The sequence below is a fragment of the Hirundo rustica genome, chromosome 13, assembly GCF_015227805.2.
Source record: "Hirundo rustica isolate bHirRus1 chromosome 13, bHirRus1.pri.v3, whole genome shotgun sequence".
NCBI lineage: Eukaryota > Metazoa > Chordata > Aves > Passeriformes > Hirundinidae > Hirundo > Hirundo rustica.
The window spans coordinates 2,130,937-2,149,036 of record NC_053462.1 but is presented as its reverse complement, the minus strand read 5'-3'; the positions used below and the strand labels follow the sequence as shown (position 1 = coordinate 2,149,036).

The 18,100-nt window shown below is 45.3% G+C and overlaps 2 protein-coding genes across 2 annotated transcripts in view; one reads left to right on the top strand and one right to left on the bottom strand.

Moving 5' to 3' along the window:
• The first annotated feature begins 311 nt into the window (after positions 1-311).
• Positions 312-15,552, top strand: REC114 (REC114 meiotic recombination protein). Its single transcript, XM_040077836.2, has 6 exons — positions 312-479; positions 960-1,049; positions 10,226-10,309; positions 13,147-13,329; positions 14,016-14,084; positions 15,324-15,552. The coding sequence occupies exons 1-6, from the start codon at positions 312-314 to the stop codon at positions 15,483-15,485; spliced, it is 756 nt and encodes a 251-aa protein (XP_039933770.1). The 3' UTR covers positions 15,486-15,552.
• A 2-nt stretch (positions 15,553-15,554) lies between these two features.
• NPTN (neuroplastin) overlaps positions 15,555-18,100 on the bottom strand; it is a 43,303-nt gene continuing 40,757 nt past the window's right edge. The window contains exons 8-10 of the mRNA XM_040077835.2: positions 17,361-17,382; positions 16,964-17,037; positions 15,555-16,624 (exon numbers count right to left, since the gene is read on the bottom strand). Of these exons, the coding sequence (XP_039933769.1) occupies positions 16,977-17,037; positions 17,361-17,382 (83 nt within the window). The 3' untranslated portion in view covers positions 15,555-16,624; positions 16,964-16,976. The remainder of the gene's footprint in view (positions 16,625-16,963; positions 17,038-17,360; positions 17,383-18,100) is intronic.

Genomic DNA, 18,100 nt, shown 5'->3' with positions numbered 1-18,100 from the left:
AAAGCTATAGCCATGCTGCCCTCGGAGCGGGAGGGGAAGAAGAAGAAAAGCAAGGATAAAAAAGAGAGAACGGAGCCAGGAGCGCGGCACCGCTGAAGCGAAAGAAACGATCGCACCTCATAAGCACGAGCCGCCACAGAAGACGCGGCGCGAGCCCCCGCGCGCCTCGCGCTGATTGGCGAACAATTCCCGCCGCTCGCCTTCTCCGTCTTCCTATTGGCTGCTGCTTCCCGCCCAGCTCCCGCGCGCTGCCCGCCCTCGCCCCTCAGAGCCCTCAGTCCCTTCAGCGCCCTCAGTCCCCTCAGCGCGGGATGGCTGCCGCTGGCGGCGTTCGTGGCTCCGAGCCTGGGCAGGCTTCGGCGCCGGGCACCGCCGGCGACACCTCCCTCCTCGGCAGCGCCACAGTGTGGCCCTTGAAGCGCTACGGTCGCTTCCTCCCCCCGAAGGACGGTGACGATGAGCAGAGCACCTCTTGGAAGGTTCCGACGGCGCGGGGAGGGTGGCGGGGCGGTGTGGGGTTACTTGCCCTGCTGTGAGGCAAACACGAATAAATGAGGCCTTTCAGGTGTCTTTTTTGCGAGTTCAGAGCTAAAGCAGGAATCGGGAGAGGTTTTGCTTCATGAATTATTAATGACAACGCATCAGAGTGTTAGTGGCCGACTTTTTTTTTATTCCTTCATTCAGCAATAACCTGTGGTATTAAAAACTATAGATAAAGGTGGAAGAATCCAGAGGGTTGTTCCAAGTAGTGAAACCTGTATATGGAGGTATAATTAGTGAAAAAATAATTTAATGTGCCTCCTCTCTGTTGTGGTGGAGGGCAGGTTGCATTAGTGAGATGTGAATTCCACACCTGGCTTCTAACAGGGATCTTTGAGACCTTTTATTTGGCACTAGAAATGGGAATTGTAGATTCTGTGCTTGCAGGGCCAGATTTTCCTTTGTCTGTCTTTTTAAAGGTGTTTGAATCAAATGAAGAATCAGGCCCTCTTGTCCTTACCATTGTGGAGTCTGGCCATTTCTTTATTTCCCAAGACAGAACAGTGCTGGTAAGTTTGTCATGTATAAAGAACATTTTTTTTTCAAGTTACCATCAGCCTTAACTTTGTTTCTTTTCTCAGCTTCATCTTCTTTCCCACTGAGTGAGAATTGTCAATTTTGTTTTGCTCATGGTAATTCTCGTATGCTTCTTCCCCTTTACATTTATCAGAATAATACAAAGCACGTTATTTCCTGCTGAGGATCAACATTTCTTCCGTGGTTCTAAAATTCTAGATTGAGGCAATGCTAAGTGTTGCTGATGTTGAAAGATACTTGGGGGTTTTTTTGATGATTCTTCTGATGAAGAAAACAGAAAAATACCCTGTTTAGAAGTAGGTAAAACCATAATTTGTTACATGGTCCAGCTGACTGCTCGCCAATGACCTGCAAATATTTTGGTTTGACAATCTGGTTTATCAAAGGATTTGTATTTTCTGTGTTGGATGACGAGATTCAACATACAACATAAGATCCTTGGAGATAAAAGTCAAACTTGTGTCAGCTGGTTTTCCTGTAGCCTGCACTTGCTTAAGCATAACCAGCTACTAAACTGAAGCTTTCACAATGACACCAAAAGGAAAATTCTGTCTAGGAGGAGTGGGTTTGATGCTTGTGGCATAGAAGATCTTGCTGGGAGGTGGAATTAAGTGTGTTCAGTGCACATCACCAGTACTCAGTGGTGATAACGAGTAGGAACTGGCTGATAAGTATCTTAGGAAGGTATTACAAACCACTGGAAGATGCTGCAGTATAAAGATAACAAAGCTTTTTTAATAGAATATGTAAGAGACTCTGCTGCAGCTTTAAATGTGCATAAGCTTATAAATTAGTTTTTACTGTGCCTCTTAAAGGGTCTTAAACTTACAGAAATTTAAGTGTAGGGGTGAACCACGGACACCCTTGAATTTTTTGGCTTGTGTGTTAGGAACGTGGAATAGTTAATGCATGAGCTGACAGAGAGCTGTTACTCAGCTCATTTAGTGAGGACAAGGTATTTTAGCAGTTGTGTTGAATAAGAAAAAGAAGTTTTGAAAATGTGGATGGAAATGAGACTTGCTGCCGTCCCTTACCACATCCTGCCTGGAATGACTCAGTGCAGGATGCTCCTGTTCCCAGTGGCTGTACCTGTTAGTGGCCAGTAAATGGCATTACTCTAAAAGTCCTTGAATTAACCATATAAAAGCTAAGAGCAATTTCTGATAACTTAACCAAAGTGCAAAAAAAGGCACAGCCCAAAGCTGTGGCCCTTCAAAGACTTGTCTGGCAAAGGCTGAACCTGGCAAGTGACAGGGCAGATAAAAGTGTGCTGTCGGAAAGGATGAGGTATCTGAAAAGCTTCTGAAAACTTGGCTGAGAAAAGCACTTTCTTGCAGCTCTCGTGTAGAGTGGCTAGTGAAGCTTTCAGGCAGCTGCCTTGCATGAAATGCCAGATGAGGAATTTCTGGGATCTATCAGGACTGTTCCGGCTTCTAAGAGACACTGAGATACTGTGGGAGCTATCACATAGTGCAGGAGAGGTGGAACAGACATGCTTGGTAGATGTTACCAAAATATAGTACTGAGAGTTCAAAAGGAAAAAAAAAAAAAAAAGTTGTTTTGGTTTTTTTCCAACATTTATTTTGGCAATGCTTCTATGCCAGCATTAAAGTTGACGCAGTAACATTCAGAGAGTTGTTAAAGTCACATAAAGTTAGTTTTGTAGCCTGTTGATTGCTTTGGGTGCAGCCCTTTGGGCTGGTGGCACAGGGGTGTTCTGTGTGTGCAGGACTGAACTGGTGGGAGAGGCACTGGTACGTACTGGGACTGAGTGTTTCTGAGCTTGGACCAGCTGCAGTCCTCCCACTTGTCCTGTTACACATACCTGAGCAGCTGAAAACCGCACCAAATACCCAAAGCACTGGTTTTCATAGAATCCCAGGATGGCTGTGCTGGGAGGGACCTTACAGCTCATCCAGTGCCACCCCCTGCATGGACAGGGACACCTTCCACTGTCCCAGGGTGCTCAGAGCTCCATCCAACCTTTTCTTGAGCACCTCCAGGGATGGGGCATTTTGCAAACTCTTTCCTGAGACACCATGTGACAGCAACCCAACCTGTAGTGCTGCTCAGGCTGTGTTTGCTGCAGGAATCATCAGAAATGGTTAATCTGCGTGGTTCTGTCTCCCTCCAGTTCCAGCTGTCAGTGCTGTCACAAACCTGTCACAATATTTAACCAGGCTTTGCACGACTAAGTACAGACCGTGCTTGGAGCCTGTCACACTCCAGATCCACTCACTGGGGGTCCATTATCCTGGACGTTCTGTCGGAGGGGATAATGCACAACTTCTCCAGAGGGAATGGATCAACTCTGATGGAATGATGCAGCTGTTGGCATGATTTTACTTGTGCTCTCATTTCCTCTTGCTGGCCTGGGCTGTGTCCTTTGGATTGCAGAGGTGTCCTCCCACACCTGTGTGCTGCCTTACTTGCATTGAAATTCCCTCTGATGTACTCACAGAACTGTTTTGTGCTCTGTTGGAACAGCATCCTTTAAACTGTTGATGTCTTGCCTTTTGATCTATCTCCTAATCCCCACTTTGCAGCCCTTTTGATGTGCTCCAGGCTCCTGGGTTTGAGGGAACTGGAGAACAATTATTGTAGCTTTGTACCTCTGCACAGGAACAGGGTGAGGCACAAGATCTGTGTCACGGGGACACATTTCCTTCTCAACGTGCAGAATTTGTATTTTTGTAAAATTTTCATTGATGAATAATAAAAGGAATTTTTTTCTGATTCTCACCTATGACCAACATTCGCACAAAACTGAAAGAGTTGTGAAGAAAAAGAAACTTCTGTTTTGCTTATGGCTGGGTTAATATCCGTTGTAGGAACAACATTCAAGTGTTTCTGATTGCTATCAAAATATTCTCTCGATGATGGGTGTACTTACGTACTCTCTTAGTCCTTTTAATTTTATTTAAGCAGGAAAGTTAAGAAACGTTTTCCTTAGAGCCCACTGGCTCTTTTATGATCCGTTTCTAAGAACAATATTTATAAAACAGCAATAAAAAACTCACATATCCTAACAACTGATTTTATAATAAATACAGAAACAATATCCTCACATATCCTAACAACTGATTTTATAATAAATACAGAAACAACTGTTTTCCTTTCGAAATACCGTCTATTCCTTGTGTAATGGAATGAAGAGGAGGGTAAATGGAACTTCAGAGCATGGAACATAAAAATCCCTGATGCGTAATGCAAATTAAAGGGTGTTTTGATTTGTTTTGTTTTGTTTTATTCTTTTTTAAACCAAATTCTTCATTTGGAATTAAATTATGTAATGTATTTTTAGGACCGGGTTTTGCTGCAGCGTTGCCTAACAGACTGAATATTTGATGGTAGAAAAACCTCATTCTTGTATACTGTAGTCAGTGGAATTTTACAGGAATATCTCAACAGCATCTCTGGTAATTTCTGGCCATGCTCAAGATACATCATGTTCCACTTACCACAGCTCTTATTTCCTTTCCCCTCTGTATCAACACATCTTGGAAATTGTATTTTGGTGTTTTATTCAGTGCAATTATTTCTGGTGCTAGAATTCATAATATCCTACAAATTAAACAAATTGAAATTGTGACGAGGACTTACTTAATAGGATAAAATTAATCCGGAGTAATTGATTTGTGACCTGATCTTTTGAAGTGTCGACTAAATGTCCTTGGTGCCCTCCTGGTCCCCTCATGACTTCTAATAAGCTACCAGTGCTTAGGGTACAGTAGATTCTAACTCATTAATTAGGCAAGCATTCAGCAGGCATTCTCATGTTCCTGATGCTCTCTTTGCAGCGCCTGAAACGCAGGCACCAAATTTTGCAGATGAGATTCACAGCAGTGCCGTGGGCAGAGATGGTCCCTGTGCAATCAGTGGGGCCCTTGACAAGCCTGGGCAGCGAGCAGGTTGCTAATGCTGCGTTGTGGCAGAGCACTGCAAAGCCACGGAAGGTCGTTCTTTTGTTAAAGTTTTGTTGGCATATTTAGTACCACAACAGGAGTTCAAAAATCTCAATTTCAGTTTGTTTATTTCCACATGTGCTGTTGATGTGATTGTTTTGGACGAGCTGAGAAAATCCTTCTGCATCAGCTTTCCCATTTCTCTTTCATGTCCAGGGCCTCTGCTCTTTCTTTTTCTTTTGCCCCAATTCTCCTAAGCCCAGCTCTTAGAATTTTTTTTTTTTTTTGAGATTAGTATCAGTCTGGGGAAGTACACATTCTGTATTGGGAATGAAAGAATACATTATTGGGACACCCTAAAGAGCTTTAGCCAGCTCATCCCTGAGCATCCCCTTCCCCTCTCTGTGTCCCTGGACAGATGTGACAGGGAAAAAAATCCAAACCACTTCAGGTTGTGACTCTGAAGTGTGGAGGTTTGTGCTGAGCTAAGGGCTGATCTTTGCTGTCAGTGGGCTGTGGTCTGTACCCACGTAAAGCCCTGCTCCTGCAGGCAGCGTTTGCACTTTGGCCAAAGCCATTCTCCTGTGTTTCCTCCCTCCTTCAGCTTCCCTGCCTGTGTACACACAGAGCACTCTGCTTAATGAGGTCTGCCCTCCTGTGTTCTCTGCCGCAATCAAACAGGCTTAAGAGCAAGATTTGAGGGGAAAAAAGGATAACGCAAAGCTTAGCATCCTTTTATTCCTTACTCCTGTCTGTCAGCCTTGATTGGTAGGCTTGGGAGTGTTTGCAGGGACGACTTTGTGCTTCCCTCACTTTACAGGTTGTCTTGTTTGGGGATTTATGGGGTTTTTTGGTTCACGTTGGCTCTTCTAATCCTGACTCAATTTTCAAGACAGCTTGTACTGCAGAAATCAGACCTGTTGTATTTGGCCTTACTTAAATATTGGAAATAGATACAAAAGTTTCTACTTCTGGGTGTGTTACAAGGTAGTAATGAAGATTGGAGTGAAATTATGTTAAAAGTTTAATTTTCACAACTTTATTCTATGGCCATCAATGAAGAATTTTTACTTTTTAAATAGGAAACTGCTTATTCTAGGAAAAAAAAAAGTGTAAGATGGCAACTCACATTCCCTTTTAGGAAGGCAAGGAGTCAAAAATTGCTGTTTTTCAGATTTATGCAAGCATTTGATTTAGAATCTATGTCATGTTTCAAGCATGCGCAGCTTTTTATTACAACAACCCATTAACAGCAAAATCATTATTAAAATGATGACCATTGATCACCACTTACCTGTAAACTCCTTCTCCAATTTTCTGAAAGCATCTCAGTTTTGCCTGTTCTTTAACATTCTGTATGATTCTTGAGCATCATCCACAAGCTTTTTCTGCCTGCCTGCTCACACATCTTTATTTTCCTGTCTCCTGAGAGAATGGTTAATAACAGTCCTTGCAACTCCACTCTCTCGGTTCTCTTTTGGTCAGAACCACACTGTGGGGACACCTGGAAATAACATCACCATTGTTCTGGTGCCAAATTAGGCACTTCCAAGAAAAAGCAAGGTGTTAATGCAGTACAAAGGTTAAATTGTAGTAATATCCATGATATCACAGCTCAGAAATGTGGGTATTTGAGCTTAGCATAGCACAGTTTAACCTAGGTGGTGAATAATGGCTCTGTCCCCAGCATGGTGAGCAGCCCCAGGGCGTGGAGCCCTGTGCAGGGTGACAGGGGTGGCACTGCCCTCTCTGCCTGGGAAGAGTGGCACATGGTTTAAGCCATCCCTGGAGCTTTGGTGAGCACTGCCAGAGCTGGGAGGGTGCTCAGAGCAGCACAGCATCCCGCCATTCCCACTAAAGCGCTTTCCCAAATCCCTGCAGAGGCTCACTCAGTGGAGCCCAGTGAGGTTTGCTCCACTTGTGTAGTGGGACCTTACCTTGGGAAAGGCAAGGGTTAAGGAACTGTCTCAGATGCCTCCCTGGAAACTTTGGAAGTAGATTGTTCTGTTTTCCAGGGAATTGTGTTGCCTGGTGCAAGCAGGATGTTGTCTGAGGCCTGTAGCTTTTCTCCCAGCCAGCACCAGCCTGGCAGCTGTGCACTATTAATTCATACAATAAAACTCCTTCCATCTCAAGCTGACCTCATCCTTTCCTGCAAATGCACGTTCCCAGCTGAGTCCTTAATCCATAACACATACAATGCATACATTCCTTTGAGCTGTGAACTTGGGGAACAAAGTGGTGAATTTGCTTTTCATGGGCCTGTTAGAAGAGGCAGCCCAGAGTGGAGAATGTGTCTTTCTATAACATTCTGGGGTTTAGTTTGTCTTCCTTAATATTGCTGGTGATTTAAGGACAGACTAGATCATGTTTGTGACCAAGTAAAAAAAGGTTTTCCTCCTAAGTTATTGTTTACATGTAGTTTTGTTTGAAGACATCTGGCTTGTGCATGAGTGAATCCAAACTAACGGATGCAAGCCAGCATAGCTGAACTGCTACACAAATAACATTTCTTAGATGTAGAGTCATTTTCCGTTCAGATAGGGTTGCAGTCTAACAAAACATATCATCTATTCCTGTGTTGTTTAGCACCACAGGGTTTCTAAATGCTACAATAAAAAATATTCATAAATCACACACAATACCTTCCACCACAGCTCACAGCCCTCATTACACAGCAGGTTTCTGAATGCTGAAATGTGAAGTCAGAACAAAAGTATTTCCCAGTCAGTGCTGGACTCGATGGCTGTGAGGCTGGATCAGCATTTCTGGCTCCTGCCTCATGGCAGCTGTGGTCACGTCTTGCCCGCTTCCAAAACATTTGGGAAACATCTTGCTTTGTTTTCTCCTTCAGCCTAATTCCACTCAGTCCTCCCTCTGAGAAACTTAGATTTTGGTCACATATGGAAGAAAGTTTTCTCCTTTACCCCACTTCTGTTCCGAGTACAGTCGTGGACAACAACAGGAGTATGTGCCTGACTGAACACTGATGACCAAACTTGATAAAGTGCTGCCATTTCTCTCTTCACACGGTGAGCATTTGGGCTCTTGGGTCCCTGCCCCATTCTAGGCTGCATTTTGGGGATATTCTGATTAATCTTACACTGCCATCTGGCTTTGCCCTGCCTAGCTGACTCGAGCCGCTACAGATTGTGCCTGCTCAAGGGAGAAGGGAGCAGCTGCTCTGTTCCCTACTCTGGCAGCGTGGTGGCAGCACCAATCCAGAGGGAACGCTGCTCTTGTCAGTGTCACCGCCCATGTCCAGAGTCAGTCCATCTCCTGTGGAAAGGCACCATGAACTGTAATCCCAAAATCCTGCCTTGCAGCTCCCAGGCCCTGCCCCACACCCAGAGCTCCTCCTGGCTCCCAGCGTGGCTCAAGGGACGCGGTTATTGTGCTTTTCCCTCTCGTTGCTCTGAATTCATCCACATGACTTCATATGCACTGCCCTAGCCCTGGAGTGACCCAGGCCAGGCTGGATGGGACCTGGAGCAACCTGGGATAGTGGAAGGTGTCCCTGCCCATGGAAGGAGGTGCAGCTGGGTGAGCTTTAAGGTCTGTGAATACAGGGACAATGATTTTAAATATAAAGTGGTTAAACTTCAGTTTCAGTTAAATCGAGTTTTGGGATTGGAGTTGGGTAATCAGGAGTACATAAATAAAAAATCCAAATGCTGGTTTTTTTCCCACTTGTTCTACCTCAGAAACAGGACATATAAAAGAACCTGGGAAACATCAATAAAATAGTTTGTAGGAAAGTTAAACAGTGACTGCCTTTTATCATTTATTTGAAAACAGTTATTATTTTAAGGAGACAACATTTGTTCAACCTTCATCTCCAGTGAAAGGAGAAACACTGTAAAACCAGACTGAATATGGGAATAGCTAAATTTAAATAAACAGTTGGTGTGTTTCCAAAACAGAAACTACTTGAGATGAACAGGACAAGCACAAGTAGCCACAAATTAAAGTGGCCTAGTGAAGGAACAGGTTAGAATTGCTTCACTGACAGCATTTTGGGGCTTGGTTCAGCCTCTCCCCATTGCTCACCAAGTGATCTCTCCCTGTTGTTTTGACCTTTAGTCCTTTCCTGCTTAGCACGTCCTCCCTGAGGGCACTTGGAGGGTGTTCAGTGCAGAGAACACTACAAGGGACTGGCCCTCTTAGCTGCTGTCAGCACCTGCTCTTACAGCACTCAGGGAAATTCTTTTCTCCCTCTGACGCCAGATCTTTTGGGAATGCTACTTCCCTGCTGGCTGACATGCTGGAGTCTGTCACAGCAGATGTCTGCGATCCAGTCTGCCTTTGGTTCAACTCTTCACAGCTTTTGAGAGATTCCTCTGTAAAGTGCAGCTAAAAATCTGCATGCAATTGTTGCATGAGACGGTAGAGGCAGTGCCAGCACAGTAAAGGAGCAGAGTCACCGAGGTGATTCCTGCTCCAAAATAGAATGGCAGATGGTTTTCCAGCCTGGACACACCTAAGATGGATGGTGACTGTGGCAAACACCGCTGGCCCTTCAGGATGGACGTGACTTGTGGGCTTTGACCCTTAGGACCCCTAGAAAGCAGCCTGGCCTCAAGGCCTTCGTCACTGAAAGTATTGTGAGTTTGGTTAAAACAGGTGCCTGATTTCCTCCCTGCCCTAACACTGATTATTTGTTTGGGCTTTTCCCCTGGACTTTGCTAAGTAATGGCTCAGAGTGCCTTGGGAGATACAGTCCATTGCCTTGAAGTTGTTTTTCACGTTCTTGGGGTGTTTTTACAGGAGGCTGAGCAGTCTGTCGAGTTTGAAGAGACTGACATTGATGCAACTGGAGTGTAAAAACATCTCTATCCAATTAACGAGGCTCGGGTCCCTGAGTGCCACCTGGAGCCAAGGCCTCCCGGGGCCTTGGGTGAAGCAGGGCTGTGCCATTCCCCGGATTCGCCTGCCCTCTGCTGCCCTCCCGGGCAACTTCAGCACTCAAAGCTCCAATTGCTGCCGCTTTATTCTAGTTTTGAGGGGCTTTCATAGCACGCACAAATATAAATATACAGAGGTATGGAAATTAGAACATACCTCGACACAGTGTCATTACTGGATTTAATCCCTGGAGTGGTAAAACTTCACAGTGGCAGCTGTTTGACAGCTACAAAAACTGCACAACTGCAGTGACTGATCTTCATTAGGGCTTTAATTGCATCACAGAACTTAAACATGTGCTTCTGCTTGCTGTGCCACTGCTTTGTGCTTTATTTCAGGAAGGCTTTTCCCTGATTGATTCCCACAAGTGGCTGAAGATAGTGAGGAAAGCAGAGTGCCTGCTGCTCCGGGCACAGGCCAAGGTGAGCTCAGCTGCTTGGAACATTCCTAACATGTAACAAATTCCTCAATTTTGGCTAAATTAAACTAGAAATTATAAGTCATCTATGTAAATTAGATTTTTTTTTTTTTTTTTTTACTCCAAACAAGAATGGATTGAATAATCCTGATATCTTTTGTGACTCCTAATACTCAGTTTTCACACTGCTCTCTGAGAGTTAGCTGCTTAAACAGCCAGACTGGTTTTATTTCACAATCTATCTGCCACGGCTAACAAAAAGATGAAGCAAATCTCTTCCAAGAGAGCTCTGAGTCAGACTGCACTTCAGCAAACAAACTCTCTAACCAAGCAATTACTGAGCCATTTTGTGGCTCCTGGCACGGAAGCAGCAGGCTGGTGGTTAAGGTATTTGGTACTCAAGGAAACAAAATGGACATGGGTTTCTGGTCTCCCACTCAGCTCTCCAATGAAAAGTGGTTGGTTAGTCTTTAAATAATCACAAAGCACTTTCTTCTTACCAATTATGTAAAAATCTCAGGGTTTTTTGTTCTTAGATGAACTCTGACTCTCTGTATCTTAGTGGTTTAGATTCATGGCCTGAAACCAAAACACCTCTGCATTCTTCTTTCTGTCAGCTTGTTAGAAAACTGGAAAACCTGAAGACAGCTGGGGCAGGAATTAGTTCTGATGAAGCAGCAGGTTGGTTCCTTCCCAGTCCCCCAGAGCAGCATTAAGGGATTCTGCTGCTCCCCAGCAAGACAAAACCAACATCACTCTCACTGCAAGGCTTGAGCAAAGCTCTGAGGGGCAGTTCAGGAAAGGAGGAATGAATATTAACAGTCTGAAATTCATTTGGTGCATCTCAATGTTTACTTACCATAAATTCACACAACTTCAATGGATTTAGTGGCACTGCCACAGAGCTCTACCACACAGCTTCCCTGCTTTATTTCCTAACGGTGGATACAGCTTCTGTGCTCATCTTTATGATAAATTTCTGGTTTATCTTGCACTCCTTGTTTTTTTGTAAGTCATTGATACTGCATTTACAGTGCAGCTTACTCATAACTTCAAATATGGCTTCAGTGGGGCACTGTGGGCTCTCAGCCAGCAGAATGAGTTTCAAAGCTATGAACAGAAACAAGGTGAATATTCTTAATAATTTTACAATAAATTATTTCCCTTCGTATTTTTTTTCCCTGGAGCTCAGCCCCCCACATCCCACCATGGAAGAGGTACAAATTTAATGACTCCATGACCTCAAGGTTCTTTAATACTTCAGCTTTTGTGTGGTTCAGGTGTGACTGCCCAGTCGTGTTTATGCTATAAACCTTGACATACCACAGCCCTCTTTCCACAAAGGAACAGTGTTTAATTTTCAAAGTCCACTGTTGTTTATGAACTGCAAACTAAAGTATTTAACAGTCCTTGTGACAAACCCGAGGGAGTCCAAATAGCTTAGGCTCAAAATTAATTTGGGGATCTAAACAAGCAAGTGCTCTTTGAAAGTGTCCTGAAGAAACCTAAGTTCCTTTTCTGTCACTGAAATGAGAACTCACCTGTCTGGCATCCCACAGCTCAGTGCCTGGGTTTGTGAGGCTCCCCCGTTCCTTAATTAATGAGGGCCAATCCTACTGGGCACTGGCAAAGGAGTGCTACACTCCACATTAGTTTGACATTTTTCCCTTTAAAGAGCACTGAGACATGCTTGTGTGCATACCCTGCCCTAAACATCTCTTTATGTGATTCAAACATCCTCAAGCAGCAGGCATGTAAACACAGGAGCTGTCAGGGAGAGCTGGCTCATCTCTGAGACGGGAACTTCAAAGTCAGAGGTGTCCTTGTACTCGCGTATCAGCAGCCCGACAGCGTGGAATTTAAATGGGCACTGAAAACGAGTTTGACACTGGAACCTCGGGAAGATGAACACCTAAATAAGCCAGGCTGGCCCAAGGAGAATTTGCTGCTTTTTTAGTAGTTTAAGTTTTTTAAATTTGAAATGTCAACATCAAACAGAAAGTTCCATTAATTCACTCTCTAAACATTGAATATGCACTTAGCTTCCGTCACCTCAAGGTGCTTAGGCCAAGCTTATCATACACCATAGATTCCCATCCCCATTTCAGGGCAGTTTGATGAACCTGGGGCACTTATTAAAAATATCTATTATGGTACAGCCTAATGACCTACTCTGGGGGGGTCAGAGCTATCTGGGAGTTTTCAGGAATTTTGAGTATAATTTCACTCTTTGAAGTTATGTATTTGAATTTCCTGCACGCCTATTCAACGAGTTGGTTTCTGTTCAAGGAACATTTAGGTGAGAACAAGACTGAATGTGTTGGTTTAGCTACACACAGGCAGGCCAGGCAGGGTTGACTTCCATGCATCAGGAACTGGATAACATAAATCCTAACTGGAACATGCCATTCCCAGAATCTCTAGTTCAGATCCAGAGTTAACTTCTGCTCGCTGTTGTGTCATTTTTTGTCACAAATATCTGTGCAGAGCTGGCACACCCCTTACAGGATTCTACCTGCAGCAACAATAAAACTTAATTTTCCTGCTACATGTAAAAGCTGAGTCCTGGCAAGGCTTGTTCGCTTGAATTAGTGACAGGTGGCCCTGCATCACTTACCCTTTTTCTTGCATATTTTTATCTGATTTTCAAATCAGCAATCAGTCTTCTGGTTAAACTGCTGGGAAAAATGAAAATACAGCAGGGAAAATCTGTTTATTTGTTTTTACATCAGTGCAGTGATCCACGAATCTATTGCTTTCCCAACTCCAACAAACAGGGATTTAATCCAAGTGGTTTGAGGAGATTCCAAGTTAATTTGATTTCCCTGTGGTTCTGAGCAGAACGAGTGCCGCATGTTCCGCGTGCAGTTCGGAGGCAGCTGCAAGGAGGAGATGCAGGAGCATTGCTGCAGCTGTGTCCAGAAACTCAGCCAGTACGTGCCGGTGCAGGGGGCTGAGGAACACAGCCAGCAGCTCTGCCACGGCCTCAGCCAGGACACCCAGGGCATGGACACTGAGCACGCAGTAAGTGACCACACACCCCCTAAACAATCACCTCCGCCAGGGAGAGCTGGGCATGACAAGTTTCTCACAGCTCTGAGACTGGCCACATGAAATGGGAGTTGGGAGATGCGTTATGCAGGGTAAAAAATGATCAGAGCCACAAAGTGACCCTGCATCCTGCCTCCTTTCTGTTTACATGCTGCCAGTTTGCAGTGGTAGTAGCTGCTACGACTGCCTGTTTACAGTTTGAGCCTAACGTGGCACATCTAAAAGCAATCTCAGGAGGAACAGAATGTTTCCTCTCTCCAAGATAAAGTCCTGAGGTAACGGGAAAAAGGCAGAGACAGACAGCATTTTCCAGGGTGATAATTTGAAATCTCTGCTCTCTTGGGGAGATCCATGGAAAAGAAGCAGTGTGCTCTTGTGAGCATCCATACACAGCATTCTTTGAAGTTACTCCTAGGAAATAGTTTCTAACTTCAGTTCAGCCATGAACTAAGGGCCTGTAGTTAAGACTGTCATGTCTTTCATTTTTAAAGACTGGAGCAGATGTGCATGCAGGTTCCATAAAAAGATGCCTTTTTACTGCAGAAGGTAGCTGAGCACATTCCCTTCCTGTCAGCACTAAAAATGGAACTGCTTCCCCCCCTGCACATACCCACACTCTGCTTGGTAACAAGCCCTTATTTGCATTTGGTATTTTCTAGCCAGATGAGCCTCTCCCAGACTCCTGCACAAGCCTTGGAGAAAGAAGATCTGTAGCACAGCTCGCACAGGTAAAAAACAAACAAACATCTCCTGTTTAGGGTCTGTAACTGAGTCTGAGAATGAGCTGTCTCTCATTCCATTTTCCATCTGGGAAATGCCTTCCCTGAACATCGGGATGCCATCATCTACACCAACAAAAAACACTGGATCTGTGTAATGATCCAGAGCCAGGGAATAAGCAACAAAACAAGGTGTTTGGTGGTGTAATCACCCCATTTGAACAGGAACAAATGAGACACTGAGAGCAAAGAAATACCCAGAGGCAACATCCAAATGAATGGCTCTGGCACTGCTGACTGCAGAAATGACTTGTGCAGATCAGAGCTGGAGCCTGAAAACACCAATCATGGAGTGACAGAATATCCCATCTAACCCTGCCCCCTGGCAGTGGGAACCCATTCCCCCTTGCCCTGGCACTCCAGGCCCTTGTCCCCTGCCCCTCTCCAGCTCTCTGGGAGCCCCTTTAGGCCCTGCCAGGGGCTCTGAGGTTTCCCTGGACCCTTCTCAATCCCCATATTCCATGGACAGCTTCACTGAGCAGTTCGGGGTAAATCCCTAGAAATCAACTGTTGCTCATTTACTGGGAATTCAGGCCAGTGCAGAAGCAGATGAGCAGAAAACTCTGCTCTTTTCTGGTTTTGTGCAGTTGCTTCTGTGTGTCTTCCTTACCTTCTTTCGTAGCCCCTGGGTGAACACAGAATCCCAGCCTGGGCTGGACTAGAAGGGACCTCAAAGGTCTCCTCATTCCAACCCCAGTGCCACAATATCCAGAGTTCTCTCACCATGACAGGACAAAGCTGGGAGAGGGGACAAAAGAGGGTTGAAAAGGATGTTTTAACATAAAAGGTTCATACTTTACTTCTGAAAGACATCTGGCTAACTGAAAAGCTTTGAAGTGCACACTTAGTTATCCCTGCTGCACAATCCATGTGGCAGCATGTACAGCTCATAAAGAGTGTACTCTGATTACAGAATAGATTCCCACCTGGAAGCTGTGGAACCCAGGAAATCTGCATTTCCAGGGTAAACTTCCAACTAAAATAATTGCAGGGGCATTTGACATTGCGTAAAAGTTACGCTGGAATCACACCTGGGCATCAGAGAAAAGCTCACACAGAGCCATCCCAGCTGTCTGACAGCATTCCAGGAGCATCAGACCCAGGCAGCTCCAGCACCCAGGAGGGCTGGGCTGTGGCTGTGTCGTCGTGTCCGAGCTCAGCGCCATCTTCCCCACCTTCCATTTGCAGTCGGTGCTGCGGCAGCGGCCGGAGCTGCCCGCGGCGTTGCGGCACCCGGCGTGGAGCGCCCGGGAGCTGGGGCCCTTCATCCGCCTCTGCCTCATGGACCAGCACTTCCCAGCCTTCGTGGAGGACGTGGAGAAGGAACTGCACAGACTGGCCGAGGAATGAGGCACGCCCGGCGCGCCGTGGGCTGCGCGCAGCTCCGGTGATTAAAGGTTGAAAAACACGGCCTGCAGCGGTTTTTGTCGGTGTTTTATTTTTAAAAACAGGTGAATCCACTTTTTATACATCATTGCACTTCAACAAATACACAGAACACGAGTTCATGCAGCTACAGTTACGCACGTCATGAGAACCCTGGTAGGTCTATTTCTACAATCTTTAAATCATGAGAAATTACAGTGTCAAACTAAAGAGGAATAACTAGTTGCATAGAATATCACCATGCTGTAACATTTCATCATTTAAACAAAACAAAACAAAAAAAAAAGAAAATTATAAAAGTTTGCCTGAATTGAATGTACAAGAATATGTCGAACACATCAGTGCAAAAGGATTTGAGAATTTACATGAGTTAACAAAAAAAAAAAAAAAAATCACTTAAAAAGCAATCATATATATATATTTATAAACTGAAGGTTTGTTTTTGTTTCCAACTGCATCCCACCACCACCGGCAGCCCCTGGCACCACCCAGCCCCGACGCCCAACAGGACACCCCGCGCTCCATGGTTAAAGCCCTTTAAGGAAATTCCAACGTGCCTGCTGTGAGCGCCGGGCCCGGCATCGCTCCCTCCTTCCAGCCATACAGTAAGGAATGAATATCAGCAGCTTCAAAATGAACCACAACGACTTCTGGTTTCCCCTCCCCCAAATATAAATATATACTGTATATATCTTTTAAGTTTTGCTGTACTTTACAAAAGAAGTCTCACTAGATGGCAGCGGTGCGGTTTGAGCGGTGCCGAATTTAACAGCTACAGGAAGTAAAAAACAGCGCATGCGTGAACCCGCCTGGCTACTGCCCGTGTAAAGAGAGGAAAGGAGGAAAAAAAAGCAACATTCACAGCACATCAAGCCCAAAAGAGTTTACACCTTCTACACGGAAGCATTATTAAAATTCATCTGGCTAGGTCATCCTTGCAGGAGAGGCTAAATAAGGCATGCGTTAGACAGTCATATTGTTGCTCACTTGGAAAGGAAAGAAAAAAAAAAGAAATCAGACAGAACTGGAGTTCTAGAACCAAGAGTTCCAACCCTTAAATTTAGCAGGTCATATTGCCATCAGTCTCTCAGAAACTTAAAGCTCTAAAAAAGAAACGAGAAAGAGGTGCTAGTCAATGGTGAAGAGCGCGAGCTGCCGCGGCCTGCAATCCCCGCGCTCCCACCGGGGCACGGCTCCCGACAGCCCCAGCTCCACCTTTGAGCGGAGAATCAGGAGGGCTCGGCAGCTTTGTCTAGATTTTAGCAAGCAGGTCCTTAAACCACCCGCCTGTTCGAGGAAATCAAGGTCTGGTCCCCCCCCGCGCTCCCCGAGGCGCAGCAGGAATGTTTTAATCCAGGGAACGCGTTTGCTGCCGCGCCCCCAGCGCTCCGGGCAGGAGGGCTGGGCCTGCCCGCTCCCGGCCGGGTGCAGGCAATACTTACATGATGAGCATTTTTAATTTGTGTTTCTCTGACGTAAGTTTTTGTCTTTGTGATTGTTTGTAGAATTGGTTTTCCTGCGGAAAGGGACGGGAGAGAAATGCACCAAAAATTAGCCACAGGTACAGGAAAAATGGGCGTTTATTTGTATTTCAGTACATGGTGTTTCAGTCTTCCTCCCTTTAACTGGCTGAAGACAACACAGTTTTAGAGTTCGTAATTTAGGACAATATTTGTTTTCTAGCAGGATGTTGCTTTTCTTTCCTCCAGTGCTAAGAAACGCACCAGACGGCCCAACACCATCTGTAATGTCACATGCAGTATCAATCCTATGATTTATCACCTCCCACAACCCCCCAGATTAACCCAAAGAGTATTTTTTCCCTCAAAACACACTTACATTGGCCCAGCTGGTTCATCATCTGCAGCAAACATCCCGATGCACCCAGGGAGAGACAGGGGAAGGAAAGAAAAAGAGAGTCAGTGTTTGCAGGGGGCCACAGTGCGAGCAGCAGTCTGATCTATCTACAGCATCAAAGGCCATTCCAGTCAGGAGTGCAAGGATCATGGAGTTACTGCTCTGGATTTGGATTTAATGGCAGGTATGTTGCTTCAATGGGTTTAGTTAACACTTGGAATGCTGGTCATGAAGGACTGCAACTGTAGCGGACAGATTGGTGCAACATGGTCAAGACTCATCTTGTCCCCAAGTTCCAGTGGTTCAATCTCATAAAAGATAGATGAGGAGACATACCAACGGTTCAGTTGTAAAATCCTGCTGGATGTTTGCTTGCATTGACTTTTTTTGAGTACGCATTTTAATTTTTAAGCCATTTTCCACTGCTGATGGGTAGCTCTGGTATATACCCCAGAGGGTACATACCCCCATACTCATTTTCCCCCATGGATGAAACAACCTCTACATTCCCCATTTTTCTCAATGTTTAATTAGAAGGGACCGGGTTAGGAGGAGGCTGAAGGGGAACACTCGATTCCAGTCCCAACCATGGTCCTTGGGCAGCAGCATCCGATGTCACCGGGAGGAGTCAGGGTGCTGGGACACCTCCAGACACGCGTCAGCTGCAGAGGACTGACAGCATCGTCCTGCCCATGGCCCCTGGCAAAACTCATTTAAGAACT

Bases quoted from the DNA above. Each gene is read 5' to 3' on its own strand.
- REC114 (XM_040077836.2), top strand. From the start codon at position 312: ATGGCTGCCGCTGGCGGCGTTCGTGGCTCCGAGCCTGGGCAGGCTTCG. The intron at 480-959 runs GTTCCGACGGCG...GTCTTTTTAAAG, and splicing joins AGCAGAGCACCTCTTGGAAG to GTGTTTGAATCAAATGAAGA. The intron at 10,310-13,146 runs GTGAGCTCAGCT...GGTTCTGAGCAG, and splicing joins TGCTCCGGGCACAGGCCAAG to AACGAGTGCCGCATGTTCCG.